The 20,338-nt window shown below is 37.8% G+C and overlaps 2 protein-coding genes across 2 annotated transcripts in view; one reads left to right on the plus strand and one right to left on the minus strand.

The window, feature by feature from the left end:
- Positions 1 to 15,445, plus strand: part of UBXN4 (UBX domain protein 4) — a 29,911-nt gene extending 14,466 nt beyond the window's left edge. Inside the window, exons 6-13 of the mRNA XM_043487532.1 lie at positions 56 to 149; positions 3,253 to 3,307; positions 4,058 to 4,222; positions 4,934 to 5,061; positions 9,232 to 9,334; positions 11,070 to 11,201; positions 12,641 to 12,843; positions 14,786 to 15,445. Coding sequence (XP_043343467.1) covers positions 56 to 149; positions 3,253 to 3,307; positions 4,058 to 4,222; positions 4,934 to 5,061; positions 9,232 to 9,334; positions 11,070 to 11,201; positions 12,641 to 12,843; positions 14,786 to 14,924 — 1,019 coding nt within the window. The 3' untranslated portion in view covers positions 14,925 to 15,445. The remainder of the gene's footprint in view (positions 1 to 55; positions 150 to 3,252; positions 3,308 to 4,057; positions 4,223 to 4,933; positions 5,062 to 9,231; positions 9,335 to 11,069; positions 11,202 to 12,640; positions 12,844 to 14,785) is intronic.
- A 3,754-nt stretch (positions 15,446 to 19,199) lies between these two features.
- LCT (lactase) overlaps positions 19,200 to 20,338 on the minus strand; it is a 47,742-nt gene continuing 46,603 nt past the window's right edge. The window contains exons 16-17 of the mRNA XM_043487531.1: positions 20,086 to 20,313; positions 19,200 to 19,444 (exon numbers count right to left, since the gene is read on the minus strand). Of these exons, the coding sequence (XP_043343466.1) occupies positions 19,200 to 19,444; positions 20,086 to 20,313 (473 nt within the window). The remainder of the gene's footprint in view (positions 19,445 to 20,085; positions 20,314 to 20,338) is intronic.

The raw sequence follows: 20,338 nt of genomic DNA on the forward strand, positions 1-20,338 counted from the left end.
AGATATATATCTTTTTAAAAATTGGCATTCTTTTGTTTTTCTTTTATTATTTAAGGAGGAGAAAGTTCAAGCCAGACCACTGTGTCTCAAGAGCCTAGTGGATGTTCAAATCAGAGACCTACTGAAGACCTCACCGTCCGAGTGGAAAGGTTTGCTCTTGTTTTTAGACACAGTGTTTTGTTATTAATAGACTGTGGTTTTCAGTTACTTCATTAATTTGAATTTGGGCTAAAATTATAAAAAATTTTAAAATTCTAGGTTGAAATTTTTTACTTCCTGACCAACTTATTTGTATCCATAGAAATTATATTCTAGAAGTAAGAACTTGTGTATATCTCTGAAGTCATTGGTCAGCTTTAGGTCTGATAATTTTAATAGTCCCTCTTCCACTAGTATTTTGGTATATGTGTTTCCATCTGTCACTTCTGCTTTTATCTCTCTGTGTCACAGGATAAGTTCCAGATGGGCAGCCAATTTTATGACTATGCACACCCATGTGGCTGTCTATTAAGTATCACGTGCTCTTAGTCTGATAATCAAATTTCTGCCTTTTTGTGGCTTCTAGTTTAGTACTTTCTAATGTTACAATAGTTATCAAATCATAATCTTATAGTATGATTCTTAAAAGGTACTTGAGTTAATGGTGAATGGATAAGCAGGAATATTTTAAAATCTTGACTTAAAAATCACTCAGTGTTATATGGAAGTTAAGAAAAACTACTTAGACTTGATATTTTCTTGTTCACATAGATATTATGGGGAACCGAGATTCATAATGATTGCTGTCATTGGGTTTTTGGGTTAGTTCATGCATGGTTCAGTATAAATGAGTTTCATTTTAGCAGAACCTCCCTCAATTCTGATTGTTCTTTATGAGTGTGGCAGGGCCAGGATCTAGTGGTGCACAGCAGGATAGACCTCTCACGGTGGAGAGAAATGGTGTGTGTCTGGAAGAAGAGCAGTAGGGAACGAGAGCTTTAGAGGCTCTTCCTTTTCTGTTTCATTCTACTTTGCTAACACCACATCCCTCAGCATGCACCCTTACTTGCATCACCCTGGGATCCTAGAGTGAAGAGAGAATGAAAATTCCGGAAAGGATTTCGAGAATTGGAGGGAATGTGAAGAAACATGGCAGGTAGCCCTTTATTGTGAGGTGGGATCAAGTGCTGTTTAATTGCTGTGGGAAAGGGGAGCTTCTGTTATTTAATAGTTTCCATTCTGGTTTGGGTTTTGTTTTTTTTTTTTTTGGCTACACCAAATGAGTTGTGGGATCTTAGTTTTCCCCTGCTAGGGATTGAACTCAGGCTCTTGGCAGTGAGAGCTAAGAGTACTAACCAGTGGACTCCCAGGGAATTCCCCCAAATAGTTTGCATTCTTACATAAAGGGATGTCTACTAGTGTCTGCCTGTATGGTTCTGCAAATAGAATATAATAAGCCATTTTTAATTAAAAAAATAACGATATGTACACATCCTGGTGTATATGTGTTATGTAGGATAATGAGCCCCAGAAGATATTTGAAGACATGCACAAAATGTTTATACTGGTATCTGTGAAACTGGAATTAGAGGTTTCTTTGTTTTGTTCTCAGGTTGCCAAATTTTCTTCATTGAACATTATTACTTTTATAGTTAGCTTATCAGGACAGAGTGGTTCTAGAGTTGTTTGAGATTCTTTAACTGGAGGAAAATCTTCAAAGTGCTCTTAGAAGATACATACACCCAATTTTTTAAAAACTTTTCAAAAGGAATTCTAATGTTGAAATTAGATAAAATGTTGAAAAGATCTTAATAAACAGTTTTCATTGGGAAATAACTATTAGCTGCTTGACTTTTCAAAAATTTGAGCATGATCAGATAATTAAATCATATAAGCACTTCAAATTGTTGCTCATTACTGTATAGCTGTAGTGACTGTGTATTGATTATACCATGATTTATTTAGCTATTCTACTGATGATGGATGTTTGAATTATTTTCAGTTTGAGTTGGTTATGAATAGGATTGCTGTGAACATTCTTTTATTACATGTCTCGGTGAACGTATCTTTCGGGTATGTTTTCAGGAGTGGGAATTTCTGGGTTGTAGATGCTGGCTGAACAGTGCCCAAAGTGGTTATACAAGTTTATAATTTCCCTCAGCAGTAAGATGTTTCATGGGTCCTTTTCTTCCCCTCTAATGTGTTTCAGTTAATTTCTCTCGTAACTTTTTTTAGTGCACAGAATACTCCAGATTTATAGCAGAACCCCTTCATGTTGGGTCTTAAGTCCTTCTGACATCCTTTTAATGAAGAAGAAGAAACCTGTGGACATTTGCTGAATTTTTCCTCTGGTGTTGCTGCATTCTAGTGCACCATTCATTTTTCTCACCATGTGCACCTAAACCTCATCATCTCTTTGGGGTTCTAAACCATCATCTATGAACATCCCTTAGATTTCTAGCTGAGTTCTTCAGCTGAGTTTTAACAAATGCATATGCCTGTGCAACCCAAACCCCTCTGAGAAAAAGTGCCATTAGTTTTAAAAAATTGAGATAAGATTCACATACCATAAAATGCAAAATGTATGCAGATTGGGTGGGTTTTTATATATTCACAAAGTTGTGGAACCATTACCACTGTCTGCTTTCAGAATCATTAGTTTTTAATTGATGAATTTCTCATAGTTCAAAATCAATTTTGGTATTACTGGTCTTTATAAATGTTAGCCTTCAGCTTTTAGCTTTTATCAATTCTGTGCTATAGTCCTCTTCTGTGTAAGAGGTAAAGCATTTTTAAGTCATTGATTTATATATATATTATTATTATCTTAAGACATTTAAAAATCAATATCTGATGAACTCCCTGGTGGGCCAGTGGGTTGGACTCTGTGCCTTTTCTGCCAAGGCCTCAGGTTTGATCCCTGATTGGGGAACTAAGACCCCAAAAGCCACATGGTATAGTCAAAAAAGATCAGTGTCCGAGAAATCAGGTGAGGAAAAGGAGTGAGTGGTAAGTAGGAGATGGGCCCCTAGAGCTGGAGGGGGGCTGCTTATGGCTCCCCCTGACTCTCATGGGCTTTTTTCAGGGCCAGGGGCCTGGTAGAGAAGTTGTTGCTTAGCCTTTAGGAGCTTTTTTTGTTTGTCTCCATATTTCCCCAGTTTTTAGCTAAAGAAATCTTCTAAATGTAATTTATTTCAATATAGTGTATCTCAGTTAATGCATTTCTTTAAACTTTCTCAGTTAATGTATTTTTTAAATACTTTCAAAATACAGACTAACCAAAAAACTTGAAGAAAGGAGAGAAGAGAAAAGGAAAGAGGAAGAACAGGTAAATTGATGTGCCTGCATTTTTTCCTCTTCCTTTCCATGAGGGAACGTTTGATTTCTTGTTTAGCTTGGTGCATGGGATGACTTCCTGGTCCTGTAGTTCAGCATTGCTGCACAGTGAGGGGCATTACCAGTCTCCTGTCATAAAGTCACAGTGTACACTTTTTTGTGATTTTTGGGAATTGCTAGGAATAAATTAGACCATCCTTTCTCCCTCCGCAATGAATCTTTTACACTAAGAATAAAGGGACTTGAATTAAAATTGGTTTGATGCAGATCAAAGTTTTAGTTCCTTTTTGTGAAAAAGAAGTGGGTAGACATTTTGCTGACTATTTCTTCTGGTGGTGGTGTATTCTAGTTCACCATTCACTTTTCTTACTCTGCGCACCTAAACTTCATCATCTCTTTGGGCTTCTAATATACGAAGGTTATGTCTTCAGGCCAAATAAATGACTACTTTGTTGTCCTTGGAGGGACAACCTGTAATTCTGTTTCTTTTTTTCTCTTTTTTCCCAAATTACATTGACCACATGATAATCTTTACAAAACCACTGGCAAAGACTTATAAATTGATAGGATTTGACCATTAACCCATGCTGTTAATACATTCTATTAGACCCCTACATTTTGTGAAGTGGTTCTGTTCCTTTAGCTGTACCCTACAACCAACTTTGCCTGGGTACAAAATGGTATTGACAGAGGATTATTAACTTGTTTCTGGTTCATAAAACTTACTTTTTCTTTAATTCAGAGAGAGATTAAGAAGGAAATTGAGAGGAGGAAAACTGGAAAAGAAATGTTGGATTATAAAAGAAAGCAAGAAGAAGAATTAACAAAAAGAATGTTAGAGGAAAGAAATAGAGAAAAGGCAGAAGATAGGGCAGCTCGAGAGCGTATAAAACAGCAGATTGCTCTGGTGAGTACTGTTTCTTTTTAATGCTTGGCTCTAGAACACTGGTGAAATTGTTTGTCCAGGCGCAGTGGTTTTGGTTTACTACCAGACAGGGTGCACAAAAATAGTAGATTCTAGTGACTCAGAGAGTACTGATTCTCAGTTTTCCTTTATTAGAAATTGTCTCTTTAATTAAAATACAATTAAGATTAAAACTGAGATAATCTTTTGAAGTAATTTTTCTCCGTGTTATGTTATGAATTTTATCAGTAGTCAAAGACAGTTTTCAAGATTCCCCAGAAAGAAGCCAAGAATTTGCTCCCTCATAGTCTCCTCTAGTCATAAGCATTCTTTTTTAGGACATTCAAAGGATTTAGGCACATGAAGCTTAGGATGGTTTTGCATCAGTTGGTTTTAGAATTAAACAGTTGCAATACATAAGAAAACCTCTTTTCTTAATATTGTTTGTTCATGTATTCGTTCAGTAAATATTTATTATCTACTACTGACCTTGTTCCAGGCTTGAGAGATAGTGACCAAAATCAAGTCCTTGTTTGTTTAACAGTAACTGTGGTCCCTGACAGTTGATAAAACTAAAAAATGCCAGATCCAGAGTGATGAAGTTCATGTATGGTCTTAAGGAATTCATGCATATCTGTGTTCCATATGTTGGAAATGTGTAACTAGATCTTTCTGGCAGTGAAAGATAATTAATATCTAACAACTGTTTTCAAGGACCGTGCAGAGAGAGCTGCTCGGTTTGCAAAGACGAAGGAAGAGGTAGAAGCTGCTAAAGCTGCTGCCCTGCTGGCCAAACAGGCAGAGATGGAAGTCAGGAGAGACACTTCCACAAAAGAGAGAAGGTACTTTATTTCTTGCCAAAGTGTATGTATGTGTGTGGCAGCTGAGGAGAAAAGCAGTTACGGGCTTCTCTTTAACACTGATTTATTCTGTGGCTTAATAAACAGTTCCAGAAGAATATACTAATCAGTTGGCAGCTGCCAGTGGTATTTGTCATTGAATGTGAATGTACAACCTTGCAGTACTAAATACATGACGTTTTAAAGAAAGCCGAAATCTCTTTCAAAAGACAGAAAGCATGTTCATCAAAATGATTATAGTGATGATCTCGCAGAGGATATGAGATGGTTGGATAGCATCACCAACTCAATGGACATGAGTCTGAGCAAACTCTGGGAGACGGTGAAGGACAGGGAAGCCTGGTGTGCTGCAATCAATGGGGTTGCAAAGAGTTGGACATGACTTAGAGATTGAATAACAGTGACATGAATACTGGAGTTCTTCACTTGTCAGAATATCAAGTCAAATAGGATTAAGCAGAAGAGGGGATCCCCTGGCTGTGCACCTGGGAGTTACGGTGTAGATTTGGTTAGGCGTCACTAGACCCAGGAACCTAAAAGGTATCATTAGACCTTTTCTGTCTCTCTTTAATCTCCTGGTTTCTGTTTTAGCTTTATTCTCAGAGAAACTCTTTAGATATTGTCAGGAGAGCCCAGGGCCTCCTGGCACCTTCTTGATCTTGAGCTTCTGATCCTAGAGAGCAAAGAAGTGAAGTCCCATTCACTGAGAATTCTGACTGGCCCTGCTTGGGTCACATGGCCATCTCAGTACCAATCACTTTGTCACTTGTGTGGGCTTGCTGATTGGGGTAGTAAACGTGCCCACTCCTGTGGTGAAGGAGATACGAGAAATATTACTGATAATCATACCAGAATGAGTGACATATTGGAGGGATAAGGCAGTTCCCCAAATAAAAGTGTGTTGCAAAGACAGAAATTCAGATTTCTAGTACATACTGCCAGTGGGATTACTATTAATACTTTTTTCTCTGTACTTTTCTGTATTTTCCATATTAGAAAATTAACAAGCATTACTTTTGTAATCAGAAAAATTAAAAATGTTTGTTGATTCAGTTATTTATTTATGGCTGTGATGGATCTTAATTGCTGCACATGGGCTTTCTCTAGTTGTAGTGAGCAGAGGCTACTCTCTGGTTGTGGTGAGTGGGCTTCTCATTGCAGTGGCTTCTCGTGGCAGAGTAGGGGCTCCAGAGCACAGGCTTCAGTAGTTGTAGCACTTGGGCTTAGGTGCCCCAAGGCATGTGGGGGCTTCCTGGACCAGGAATCAAACCCATGTTCCCTGCATTGGCAGGCAGATTCTTAACCATTAGACCACCAGGGAAGCCCAGAAAAATTACTTTAAGAACTATTTCCCAAAACAAATCAAATACCTAAGAATATATTTAACAGAAGTGTAAAACTTATACACTGAGAACTAGAAAACATTGAAATAGTTAAAGAAGACCTAACTAAATACATGGAAAGATATTTTGTTTTCATAGATCAGAAGACTTTATATTGTTAAGGTGGCAATTACTCCCAAGCTGATTTACACATTCAACACAATCCCTATCAAAATCCCAGTTGGTTTTTTTGCCAAAGTTTTTGCAGGAATTGGATTCTAAAATGTATATGGAAATTCAAGGCACCCAGAGCAGTCTGGAAAAAGAACAGAGTTCTCAGACTTCCTGATTTTAAATCTTAACTACGAAGGTACATCAACCAAGATGTTGTGGTGTTGGCATAAGAATGGACATACAGATTGATGTACAGGCATACCTGGTTTATTGTGCTAATGCTTTATTGCAGTTTTTTACAAATTGTAAGTTGTGTGGCAAACCTGTGTTGTCAGTTGATCACATTTTTTGCAGTAAAATATTTTTATGAAGGTATGTACATGGTTTTTCTAGACATATGCTATTGCACACTTATTAGACTACAGTATAGTATAAATATAGCTTTTATGTGCACTGGGAAACCAAAAATTCCATGTGACTTCCTTTATAATGATAACTTAATTGTGGTGGTGTGGAGTCAATCTCTCTGAGGTATGCCTGTAAGAGGAATTTGAGTCTCTAGAAATAAACCTATATGATCAGTTGATTTTTTGAAAAGGATACCAAGACCATTTAATGGGGGAGAGAATGGTCTCTTCAACAAATGCTTCTTGGGCAAGTGGATATCCATGTGTAAAATAATCAACTTGGACCATTATCTCACACACCATATGGATCATCTACCTAAGTGTGAAAGTTAAAAAGTATAAACTCTTGTTGGAGGCAGGAAATAAGGACTTCTTGTGATTTTGGACTAGGCAGTCCTCTTAGACATGACAGCAAAAGCACAAGTGACAAAAGAAACCAACAGATAAGTTGGACTTTACCGAAATTAAACACTTTTGCGCCTCAAAAGATATCAAGAAAGGGCAAAGAAACCCACAAAATTGGAGGGACTTCCTTGGTGTTCCAGTGGTTACAACTCCATGCTTCCACTGCAGGGGGAATGGGTTCAATCCCTGGTCAGGGAACTGAGATCCCACATGCCACGTGGTGCAATCAAAAATTAAAAGAATTGGCGAAGATATTTAAGCCAAATATTTATATTTAAGCCATATATTTGATAAGGGACTGGTAACTGGAATATAAAAAGAAGACTTGAAGTCAACAAGAAAAAGCAAACAACCCAATTTGAATATGGAGAAAGGATTTAAATAGATGTTTTTCCAGGGAAGATATACAAATAGTAAGCACATGAAAAGATGCTCCACATTATTAGTCATTAGGAAAATCAAATCAAAACCACACCTTCTAGGATGCCTCAATTTAAAGTGACCTCTAAGTCTTGGCAAGAATGTGGAGATTTTGGAAGCTTCCTGCATTGCTAATGGGATTATAAAATGGTACAACCACTTTGGAAAAACAACCTGGCAGTTTCTCAAAATGCTAAGCAGTTCTACTCTTAAGTATACATCCAAGAGAGTTGAAAACAGTGTCCACACAAAAACCTGAACGTGAGTATTCATAGCAGCATTCTTCATAATAGCCAAAACGTGCTAATAACCAAAATTCCATCAACTGAAGAATGGATAAACATGCTATATCCCATACAATGGACTATTAGTCACCAAAAAAAAAAAGGGGAACGAAGTACTGACACATGGTGCAACCTGTGCGAACCTGAAAACAGCATACTGTGTGACAAAAGCCAGAAGCCACCCACCTTACGATTCCATGACGTGAAATGCCAGAAACAGACAAATCCACGAGGACAGAGCGGATGAGTGGGTGCCGGGGCAGGGAGAGGGAGGAGTGGGACTCACTGCCGATGGGGCTTTCGTTCTTTCTGGAGTGATAAGGATGTTCTGGAATTAGTGATGCTTGCACAGCTCTGACTGTATCAAGAGCTACTGAATTGTATATTTTAAAAGGATGAATTTTACGTGAATTATATTTCAAAATAGCTGTTGCTAAAAATAATGAGATTGTACTGTGAAAAAAATTTTTTTTCTAATTGGAGAAATATTTGACATAATTACTGAATAAGTTTAAGGAATACAGCATGATGGTTTGATTTACATATATTTTAAAGGGACTGACACAACATGTTCAGCTAACATCCATCTTCTCATATGCACTTGGCCCTTGAATGATGCAAGAGTTGGGGTTGCATCCAAGGTTTCGCCACCCTTGCCTAGTCAGAAATCCACAACTTTACAGTTGGCCCTCCATATGTGTGGTTCTACATCTGTGGATTGAATCAGCCATGGATAGTGCAATACTGTAGTATGTATTTATTGAAAAAAAATTTCACCTATACGAGGACCCATGCATTTCAGACCCCTGTTGTTCAAGGGCCACAGGGAGATACAATAAAAAGAAAAAAAAGCCTTTCCTTGTGGGGAGAGATCTTAGGATTTACTCTGAGCAGCTTTCCATAGCACACAGCAGTGTTAGCTGTAGTCACCCTGCTGTACATTACATCCCCAGTACTTATTTGCCTTAAACTGGAAGTGTGTACCTTTTGACCACCTTCCTCCAATTCCCCCTCCCTCACTCTCCATAAATTCCTGTTTTCATTACACAGTTTCACTTCCACTTTCTTCTAGTTTTAATGATACAGTTTGAGAATTTGTAGAGATAAAGATGCTGACTTTTAATTTTCACTTTCTTACAGCACTGTTGCGAGAATTCAGTTCCGTCTTCCAGATGGTTCTTCCTTTACAAATCAGTTCCCTTCTGATGCTCCTCTAGAGGAAGCAAGGCAGTTTGCTGCACAGGTAAATTTATGTGTTGAGTTGTAATGAAGGTTGATGAATGGGTTATTAAGTGTAAGAGGGAAAAATTTCCAGGCAGAATTGGAAGAGTATGAGTAAGGCATGACTTATCCCCAGGAGGGAGGCACAAGATGCCTCTGGGATGTTGTGGAGTTTCCGTCATGTATGAGTGCCATATGGGAACAGCATATCTGCTTGTTCTGTGAAAAGAGGGATTTGCTGACACCGTATAATAGACTCTGGAAGCTTTTCTCACTGTTCAGTGCATTGAGCTGGGGGAATGAAAAGCAAGTGATTTTCCAGAAGTCTAATCTAAAGGAGTTGTCCTCAATAAAAGATGCAGTTTTTCTTGGTCCTCTGCAAATTTTCTGCAAGTTGCTTAGAATGCTGTGGGGCTGGCAGTTTTCCCACCATCTGCTGATTGGTCAAACCTGAAGATCAATAATCAATCTGTATTTGGCAACAAGTATCTTCCTCAAGAATTTACTTCCAGAACTTGGCCTTGTTCAAAATCTGAATGGGTGTGAAATAAACATCTTAGGAAATAAGATATGAGTACTTTCCAATTACTTTTTATTCTGATAGATTATGCATTCAAAATGAGGCATCAGATGTCCCTTAGGACCTAGGCTTATTATATGTACCAGTATTTCATGTATCACTTCAAGACTGAAATTAGGTTTCAGGTTTTTCTGCTAGATCTCTTCTGCATTTAGTCGGCTATTTCACTTAATAGGTCCCAAGAAAAGGATACCTAAAAAGCTTCTTCCACTGGTGAGCTTGGCTGGACAATAAACTTATTTTATTAACTGTTTTCCCCAAGCTTTATAGTAGGATCCACTTCAAATAGCCTTTTTCATTCCTCTTTTGCCTTGGGGCCCCATTTGGGGCCTCCTCAAATGGCCTGCGCTGGCCTGAGTCTTTTGCTTCTGCCACAGGTAAGTGAGGAGATCACATGAGTAAAGAGAGATCTCTGATTGCATCAGTCCTGTTAGAACTTCACCTCAGTACAGTGATTTAATTTAATGACCTGATGTTGAGTGAGAACAGTGAGGGGTGTATATATATATATGACCTAAAGTAAAATATTTTAAAAAACAAAAGTTACATTCTTCCTTTAAAAGATTTTACAAGTATAGGTGACTTAACAGTGTGAAGGTGATTGTGTTGCTTGCCCAATGTAAATTCCTAGGACTGGATTATGTGTATAATATGGGTTGATTATGGACCATTTACTCTTTGAGTCAAGGAGGAGGCAAAAACTCATGCCATATATATATATATAATATGAGGGAAATTCTGGTCTCTTCCAGAATTTTAAATTTTAGTTTTTCGTATTAGAATTTTTTCATGTTTTTAATATGAAATACCTGTAACCTAAATGGGTATTTGTGAGATACTAACTTAAGTTTGACAAACAACAGTGAAAATTCTTAATTGCAAACTGTAGTCATAGTTAAGATATATAATTATTCATTTTTATTCATCTTATTTAGTCTTGCTACTAGAAAACATATTCTTGATATTTTGTGGTCATGTTTGAGTTACAAAAGCTTTTAGGTACTATTTGTATTTGATAGCCTTCAGCTATTTTTTAAAGCACAGAGTTTTTATGAATGTTTTGATTTTATATTTAAGTGAACTTTTAGGTCAGTCATTTTGAATGTGTATAAGTTTGTAATATCTTACTTTAAAAAGGCTCCACTGTAAGGTTTTAAAACTTATTTTTATATTACAGACTGTTGGCAACACTTACGGTAACTTTTCATTAGCAACAATGTTTCCCAGGAGGGAATTTACCAAAGAAGATTATAAAAAGAAATTATTGGATTTGGAACTTGCTCCAAGTGCTTCAGTGGTACTGTTGCCAGTATGTATATGCATGTATATTTTTTCTATTCTTATAGGTCTGTCTGTTCTGCTCTTGATTTTTTCTTATAATTAGAGGAAGGGAAAGTGAAAAAATATACTGTGGATAATTAGAATCCAAGTTATCCAAAAATGTTAGATTACTTTATTGTTCCATTATCCCAGGCTTTATATTTGTAATGCTAGTAAAACACTCAGCACACTATAAACACATTTTCAGCTTCTTCCCTCAGCTTTTCTCATGTCCAGAAAATGGCCAGTAGAATAGGAAAAACAATGTAGAATATCTGTCTAATCTACTGACTTGGTGTCATGTATTTATTTATGTATGATTGCTGTTTATCAATTAAAAAAAAAAAGTTTTAACATAAAAATCACATTAAGTTTTAAACATAGTAATCCTAACAACATTTTAATCTCTGATATTAAAAAAAAAGAGGCTCAGAAAATTTAAATGTGCCACCTTAAGTGCCAGAGCTGGGATGAGAGCCTGGGTCGTCCATAGCTTGGTTAGTGTACGGTAGTGCCCCCTAATCTGTGGCTTCTCTTTCCCTGCCTTCAGTTACTTATGGGCAGCTGCACTTTGAAAGTATTACATGGAAAATTCTAACAATTTTTTTTCCTAATAATTTTAATAATTCTAAATAATTCATAAGTTTTAAATTACGGGCTATTGTGATAGTGTGAGGAAATCATGTGTCGTCCCATTTGGGACATGAATCATTCCTTTGTCCAGCGCATCCGCACTCTACACGCTGCCTGATCATTAGTCACCTTGCGGCCCCCTTGGTTATCCGATAAGACTGTTGAAATACTGCAGTGCTTGTGTTCAGGTAACCCTGATTTTACATAATAATGGCCCCAAAGCGCAATACTGATGATGCCGGCAATTTTGATAGTCCCTTGTGCCTAATTTATAAATTAAATTTTATCACAGGTATGTATGTATAGGAAAAAAAATAGTATATGTGGAGTTTGGTACGATCCATGGTTTCAGGCATCCACTGGGGGTCCTGGCAAGTATCCCCTGAGCTAAGGGTGGATGACTATAGTTTACCCCGACTGAAAGCAGGGCCTCAAACCTAAAACAGTCCTCCAGTACTCAGAATTTTTTGGAGTCATTGATATTTGAAATCTTTCTCTTTTTTAAAATCATGAAGACTTTTAAAATCAAAATTGTTAACTTCATTACAAAAGTTTAGTTGTCTTAAATGTAATTGGTTCATTTCATTTCTGGTTTCTATGTTGTGATTACTCCTTAAAAGTTCCAGAAGTTCCTTGAAGTTTATATACACTTGAAAAATAGCAAAAGATGGCAATTTTACTTTATTGCAGTAAACTAAAATCCATAGGGCTTTCCCAGATAAAAAATTTATCTAGAACCTTGAGTGTGATGTGGTTGGGCTGATGTAGTCTTTATTTTGGTTTCTTCATTTTTAGGCAGGAAGACCAACTACATCCATGGTACATTCCTCCAGTGGAGACTTTTGGACATTGTTGGGGACAGTGCTTTACCCATTCCTTGCCATCTGGAGACTGATAAGCAACTTCTTATTTAGTAATCCTCCTCCTGCACAGACCTCAGTGAGAGCAGCATCACTGGAAACCTCAAACCTTGCTTCGTCTAGCAACTCAGAAAAAAGGTATTTGTGTTTTCCCCATTTGCAAAATATATTAGTAATTCCCAATGCCTTATTCAAAATGAAAAAAAAATTTTTATAGGTACTTCGCCTTTTTTCTGTGTAAAGGGGAAAACCCAGCATGTTCTGAAGCTTTATTGTATCACCTGGGAAACTCCTTACCTAAGTTTTCTCAGCCATCTTTCTAAAACCTATTGCATGCAAAGCAGCTTCACTGCTACTGATTTTATTATTTCATTTATTGGATTCTCTTATTCCATAACAAAAGACATACTTCTTTCAGGTCTAAATAGCAGTATCTTTCTTGTTAGCCATATCTTGTCTGACAAGATGTTCATTCCATTAATTTCTTAGAGTCATCGCACATGATTACTTTGAGGGATCATTGTGCTCTAGATAATTTAACTGCCTTCTCTAAGTCATTTAGAGAAGACCAAAGTGAGGAAACTGTGTATTCACTTGAAAATGGTGTCTTCTTCAGAGAGTTACTTCGGACTAGTTCCTTAACCGATAGGCCTTACTTAATGGTTACTTACTTAACCATTGCACATGGCCATGGTTAGAATGGTAATACTAATAGACAGCACTAATGATCTTAGCTCACACCTCTGTTAAATTTCTAAATATTTAAAAGAGGTTAACAGGAAGTATTTCCTTAAAATTTAAGATTATTCCCCCTTCTAATAATAGCATAATTTATTACACTATATACCTACTGCTGTTCAATACTTTATTGGGCCATTAGTAGCAAATCCTCACACCAATCTTTGATATTTAATGAAAACCCTTGCCTCTGTCTGTTGTGAGTGCTAAGTTGCTTCAGTCATGTCTGACTCTTTGCGACCCCGTGGACCATAGCCCGCCAGGCTCCTCTCTCCAGGGGATTCTCCAGGCAGGAGTGTTGGAGTGGGTTGCCATTTCCTCCTCCAGGGGATCTTCCCAACCTAGGGATTGAACTCATATCTCTTATGTCTCTTGCATTGGCAGGTGGGTTCTTTACCCCTAGCACCACCTGGGAAGCCCCTGTCTGCTGTAAGGAGATCCCTGATCTTGTGTCCTGTTGACAGTCTGAATGAAGATTTGAGTGAATATTGTTACTGGGCTGATGTAGTCTTTATCTTGATGTCCTTCTTAACTATTATTATGCAAGAAGACCAGTTATATCCTTAGTACATTACTCAAGTGAGGAGGACACAGAGAAATTCTTCTCTTCTTATAGAGCAGCATTCAAACTAGGTCTTGTTAGGTCTGAATTTTAGAACTCCTACTGAGCAATGAGTGGAAGCTTTTCATCCTGAAAGAGCTTGCTGAATGGGTCTTAATTCAAAAAAGGGAAAAGATCTTGCATTGGGGCAAAGAATGGGACAGATGTTTATCTGAGTGGGTGAAGCTTTGTGTTCCATTATTGCTTTTTTTTTCCTCTCTAGTATTGGAGAATGTATTAGTTTAAATTTCACCTGTTTCCTTCTCATTTTCAGATGAAGAAGGTTGGTTTGTTGTTAATTGTCCACGTAGAAATACATCACTCTTAAAGATTTTGAAAGAGTTAAAATTGCTAACTGACTATTTCCATATATTAAGCTATGAATGGAGTTTGGGATAACCACTTGGGTGCTGTGTAAATTATAAATATTTTAGTAGATATATCAACTTGCATAAATGATAAAGGAGCAAATTAGTTGGCAGATAGTCCCACTGTTCTAAAACTTAATAAGTCATCAAAAAATACATGGACAGGGGACACATTTGACTGGTTTGGCTTAGAGAACAGATGGAGTTAAAAACCACCAAATATAAGTCAGCGTTCGTAGATACAAGGATCTCCTGTGGACTTTGCTTAAACTATAGTTGTCTTTGTACTAATGGCAGTTTAAAGGAAAAGACTCTATTACTGCTGTTTTCATTTTATATCATTTTCCTTTTTCTCTCCCTTTTGTTTTATCAGGGAACCAGTCAGAAAAAGAGTGCTGGAGAAACGGGGGGAAGACTTTAAAAAGGAAGGCAAGATATATAGATTGAGGACTCAAGATGATGGTGAAGATGAAAACAACACTTGGAATGGGAATTCTACTCAACAGATGTAGTGTGACAAGTACAATATGTGCAAAAATCATTGTTTCTCTTATGATTTAATTCAGCTAAAATTCTGCTGGAGAAGTGGGACTGCTTTATGTGTTCCAACTCATCTACAAAGTGTCTCTCTATTCCTGCTTAGTGGGTTAAAGTTGTTTAACTCAGACAAGTTAAGAGATCAGACAACTGGCTGCTAGGTCCTTGTATATGGTAACCAACTGCTAGAAGCCTAAAAAAAAAGTCTGTGACAGCCTCCCTTTATCAGCTTTCTTATTCAGTATTTCATACGCCCATTTTAGCCCTATGCTCTCAGATGATCCATTTGTTTAGGGCTGTTTTGCTCCAAATCCCTAAGCCAACACAAGGTAACTGTTATGTCACTGAGTAATCTGACTCTGAGTCAGAACATTTTAACTAGCCAGCCAGGTGATAATTTGGGTTTAACTTTTCTTGCTCATCAGCTGCAAGCAAAATCTTGTAGTTTTTAATCTTACTTAAACACTGAATAAAAAAACTTTTCCAAAAATCAGAATGATCTTATCTTTGCTCTAAGTTTTGTTATTCTAGCATCTTTTTGTTGCACAGGGCTCTGTGGAGGTCATGTGTCTCTGAATCCCCCCACCCACCTGTACTGCCTGGAGCTATCCCAGGAAAGGAGGGACCACTTTATCATAAATATCACTGCAGGAAGAAATTTTCTGACACCCACTGATGCTATGTTAGTATCTCTCCTAAGTCAGGGAGGCATCATTTTGTTTGCATAATGTAGTGGCCTTTGTTCTCATTAGATGTAAAACAACTGCTGGTCTACAGCTGGTTCTCACTTTTATACTGGAGTTTTGCTCTCAGTAATGATAGTCACTCTTCAAAGAAATAAAGCACCTGTACTGTTGGGCATGAAGTAGGGAATTAAGATTTGCCTCTTGCTTATTTGGTTATTCTTAAGAATTTTGGATTCTTAATCTGATTTACATGATGTGATATGTTTATGTTGGTGAAGACACTAAGAATGTCTGGAAAAGGGAGTAATTTTGACTGTTCCTTTCTAACCTTTTGTGTTTAGATTGGGAGATACTTAACGTTGTAGAAGGGCTCTGACTTTATTTTGTAATGGGAGGAGGAAATTTTCTCAGAGCAAATTTTGTGTTTCACCTGTGAAGTAACAATGGTAATAGTGTTGGCAAGGAAACAGACCAGGTATGTTGTTGGTAGGAGTGAAAACTAGGATAATCTCTCTGAAAAAACATTATCAGAAACCTTAAAAATTTCATGCTTTTTGATCTAAAAAGTTTTTCTAAGGCATGATCATAAATACAGGCAAAATTTAGGTATAAACCTGTTAAGTTTTATTTATTTTACCTCAGAATTAGAAACCAACTACATGCCTTCTGCAGAATTAACTTTTGCTAAGGAAAAATGGGGCAATACTAATTCAACAATTTGATTTAACATGTTTATTGACTATTTGTTATGTGTTTGGGGAAAAAGCAGGATACAGAGCTGTAGGTACAGTGTCATCTCAACTTTATAAACACATCATATATAGTATGTGTTAACATAAAGAAAAACCAACAGCAGTAAGAGTGATTTATATTATGATTTTAGTTCTTTTTGCATCCTTATATGTCTTCTCAGTTTTCTAGAATGAAATTACTTTCATAATTTAAGGAATGAGTTTGAAATAGATACATCTCGAGCAAGCATCTCATTTAAGTAAAGGTTTGTCATTTTGAAAAATACAGCAATATGTGAACAAAAAAACAATTTTCCCTTGAAAAAAAATCAAATGCAGATCTTAGAGAAACATACATAAAAGAATGATTCACAATCTTTGAGTACAAGGATCCTTCCTCAATTTAATATTTTTAAAAGTATAATGGTAAATTCAAAACAGTATGGAAGGCTATAAAATGACATCTTCCTCTTGGCACCACACACCCAGTTCTAGTCTCCAGAAGTAACCTGTCTTAAGTTTCTCTTCTAGTCTTCAGAAAAATTTTATGTGTACATAGGCAAGTATGTAATCTTTATTTTTTAAATAAATGGGATCATATTATATGTATACTACTCTGCATCTTGCGTTTTAACATACACGGTCTTGAAGATCTTTCCCCATTAACCCATAGCTACCTCATTCTTATTAATGGATGCAAAGCATTTTACTTGGTAAACTACCTATTCTCTTATTGCTTTCATTGGTTATTACAGTTTATGTGCTTGTTTTGTTTTTCTATTACAAACTTTGCTACAGTGAACATCATCTTTGGGAAGGTATCATCTTAGCTGTGGAAATATACCTGTAAGTCACTGAGTCAAAGGGTATTTGCAGTTTGGATTATAAAAAATGCTGCCAAATTGCCTCCTCTAAAGGCTCTGTGAATTTACAGCCCCACTAACAGGAGAATGTGGATACGCCCACATCTTTGCCAACACTGTATTACATTTTTTCATCTTTATCCACATGATAGATGAAAAATGGTATGCATTTTATATGCATCGTGTTGATTGTGAATTGAAGGTGAACATCTTTAATATTATTGGTTATTTTATTTTCTTAGAACTGCCTGTGTTTTCTTTGCCAGTTTTCATTTTGTGTTTATCTTTTTCTTACTGATTCACAACAAATTTCATGTATATTAAGAAAGTTAGCTGTTTGTCTAGCATATGCTATAAATATTTTCTCCCTGTTCATCTTGTGATGAGTATGTTGATGGTAATTTCTTGCCATAATTTTTATGTGGTCCTGTTAATCAGTGTTTTTATTTATGACCTCCGGGTCTTAAGTCTTGAATATAAAATACTTTTCCCACTTCAAAAAGTAATTTTAAAAAACCTCACCTGTCTGTTCTAGCACTCTTACGGATTTCTAACATTCTCATGGGTTTCATTTTTTTACATTTAAATCTTACATCCTAGTAAGGAATGTGGCTCCCTTCCCCCGCCTGTGACTGACATCCCTAGAACTGACCTGTGACCCCCCTCCATTTATGGACTGGTCCGTCATCACCCTTCTATGGCCACCCCCCCATTTGGCAGGTCACCTCTGTCATGCAGCCTGTCCCTGGTATGTAGCTGGTCTGTGTCTAGCCTCTGTCTTCCTTTGTTGATCTTTCTGTTCACTCTGTTTCAAAACTATAACTAGCTTTATATTTTTTTTCTCCCCCCCCACCCCCCGATTTATCCTGGCTCTTTTTACAAATGAGTTCTGTGTGCAACTTTATATTATTTTCCATTTCCTGCCCTACCCCTGCAGAAAAGTTATACTGACTTTTGAAGATTAATTTACATAAAATTGACAGCTTATAGCAATTTTAGAACCATCTTCACCCATCTGATCAACTTTTCCTGTCTGTTGGTGGGAGGAAATGCTGGTGCCCCACAATCTTGACTGCCAGTTGGGGCCCACAGTAGTGGGTCACTCGGGTAGGAATTCTCTATGTCTTGAGCATGATCAACCTTTTAAAACCAATTGAAAAAAAAAAAACCAATTGAAAACTATTAAAAAAAATCACCTAGATATCTAGGAAGAATATATAAGTTAAATAAGTTTGAGTATTCCATACTGTGATTGTCTCATGAGCACATGTGAGTCGAAGTGATAGACTCACCCACTTCTCTGAATGTTTTGTGAATAAACATACAGATGTAGTGGGTGTGCTTCCCTCTGTCCTGTCTCCGAAAAAGTGCTTGCCAGAGACACTGAATCCTGGTCCTCTGGCCTCCAGAAGCCAATAGCAGAGGATTAATGTGGTGAGGCTGTAAAAGGGGATGTTCATAACTTCTGTGGAACCCGTCTTCTGAGGAGAAGCACCCGTAGGAGACAGGACACCGTTAATAGCACCTTTTTCAGTTTTTGAGAAACAGAAGGTAAGAGAGGTTGGGAGGGATTTTAAAGCAAGAGATGACCAAGTGGTTAATCTTTTCATGAAAAGGATTGCTATGGTTTTTACTAATGTTTCTACCTTTAAAAATCTCTGAAAATTAAAACAGCTCAGTTAAATGACTCACAGAACCTAGTAAGTTGAATTCAGTAACTACGTATTTCCACAGGAGCCACTCGCAGGGTCTTCTAATGCCCAGATGAATTCCTGATACTGGGGCAAGGTGGGGATGCTTCCATTTTAATCAGGGACTTGAAATCCTTCACGATTAGTGTCTAAGAGTGCAGAGACTTTTACAAAGTCTGTCACAGACAGAGTATTAGATCCTCAGTGGTGCTGGGGGTGGCAAAGACTTGCAAAGAAACTAGGCATATTTTACAGAACTGGAGGAGGTGGTCTTCTGGGTCAGAATGAAGAACTGTGGCTCAGTTGCTCTTCGCCTGGTTGTGTATGCTTTTGCTTGGAGCGCTTTTGCTTGGAGCTCTTATAGTACTTGTAGGACAGAAGTGCAACACCACAGAATCCAAAAAGCATGAGAGCAAAGAGTACATTAAGCGCTCTCTGGGCCTCTGTTGTACCCAGCCTGAGGCCCAGGAACTGAATGTTCTGTCTCACGGGGCTGGCGGTGGGGCTGGCGGTAGGCTCAGCATCTAGGAGAGGACAACAGGCAATTTACGTACCAGTACAGGTGGAGTTACTGCATCATGTTGACCTAGATTATTAAGCCCAAGCCGGATCCTTGCAGGAGAGAAGCTACCCTGGTATCCAGGGTCAGCACATTGCTGAGGTGACTCTGCACATCCTTCTCGTGAGTTATGAGAGAAGTCACGCAGTTTTGAGCATCTCTCTCAGCAATTAGACTATAACCTATACTGGATAATTGTCTCTTAATTTGTATAGTAATTTATACTTTGTCAGTCATTCAGCAAATCTTGGGCACCTTACAATGTGCCAGGCACAATATTTTTAGTCACTATTTGATCCTGGCCTCGGCGTAGCATTTGCCTCATTTCTTGCCTGAGGTTACACAGCAAGTTAGCGGCAGGGCTGGGGCAAGAGTCTAAACTTGCTGTTTGCAGGCCAGGGCCTAGTTTCTAGATGTAACTTTAGCCCTTGATACCTTTGTTCCATCCTGAGAATGTCTGGAGCATTCAAAGAAAAAATACTGATTGAATGAATGAAGGGGATGGAGAAGCAGGGAGGGCTGGTAATAAACTAGAAGAAAATGGACTGAGAAAAGCCTGTTTGACCCTCCCCCTCTAGCTTTGTCCATCCCAGAGCCACAGCTCACCTTCTTGCTGAAGACAAGGGTGTGGCCCTGCAGCAGGGTCAGGGAAGCCACTGCACCGGATTATGGAGGCGTAGACCTTGGCTGACTCTCTGGGGATCCTTGGCAGAGCAGGGTCAGTATAGTTCACAAAATGCAAACCAAACTTATCTGAGAAGCCGGTGGCCCACTCGAAGTTGTCCATTAGAGTCCAAACCGTGTATCCTCGAAGGTCCACCTTATCCTGCATAGCTGCTCAAAGACAGAGGCCCCAGCA

Source organism: Cervus canadensis, chromosome 15 (genome assembly GCF_019320065.1).
Source record: "Cervus canadensis isolate Bull #8, Minnesota chromosome 15, ASM1932006v1, whole genome shotgun sequence".
In the NCBI taxonomy this organism is placed as follows: Eukaryota; Metazoa; Chordata; class Mammalia; order Artiodactyla; family Cervidae; genus Cervus; species Cervus canadensis.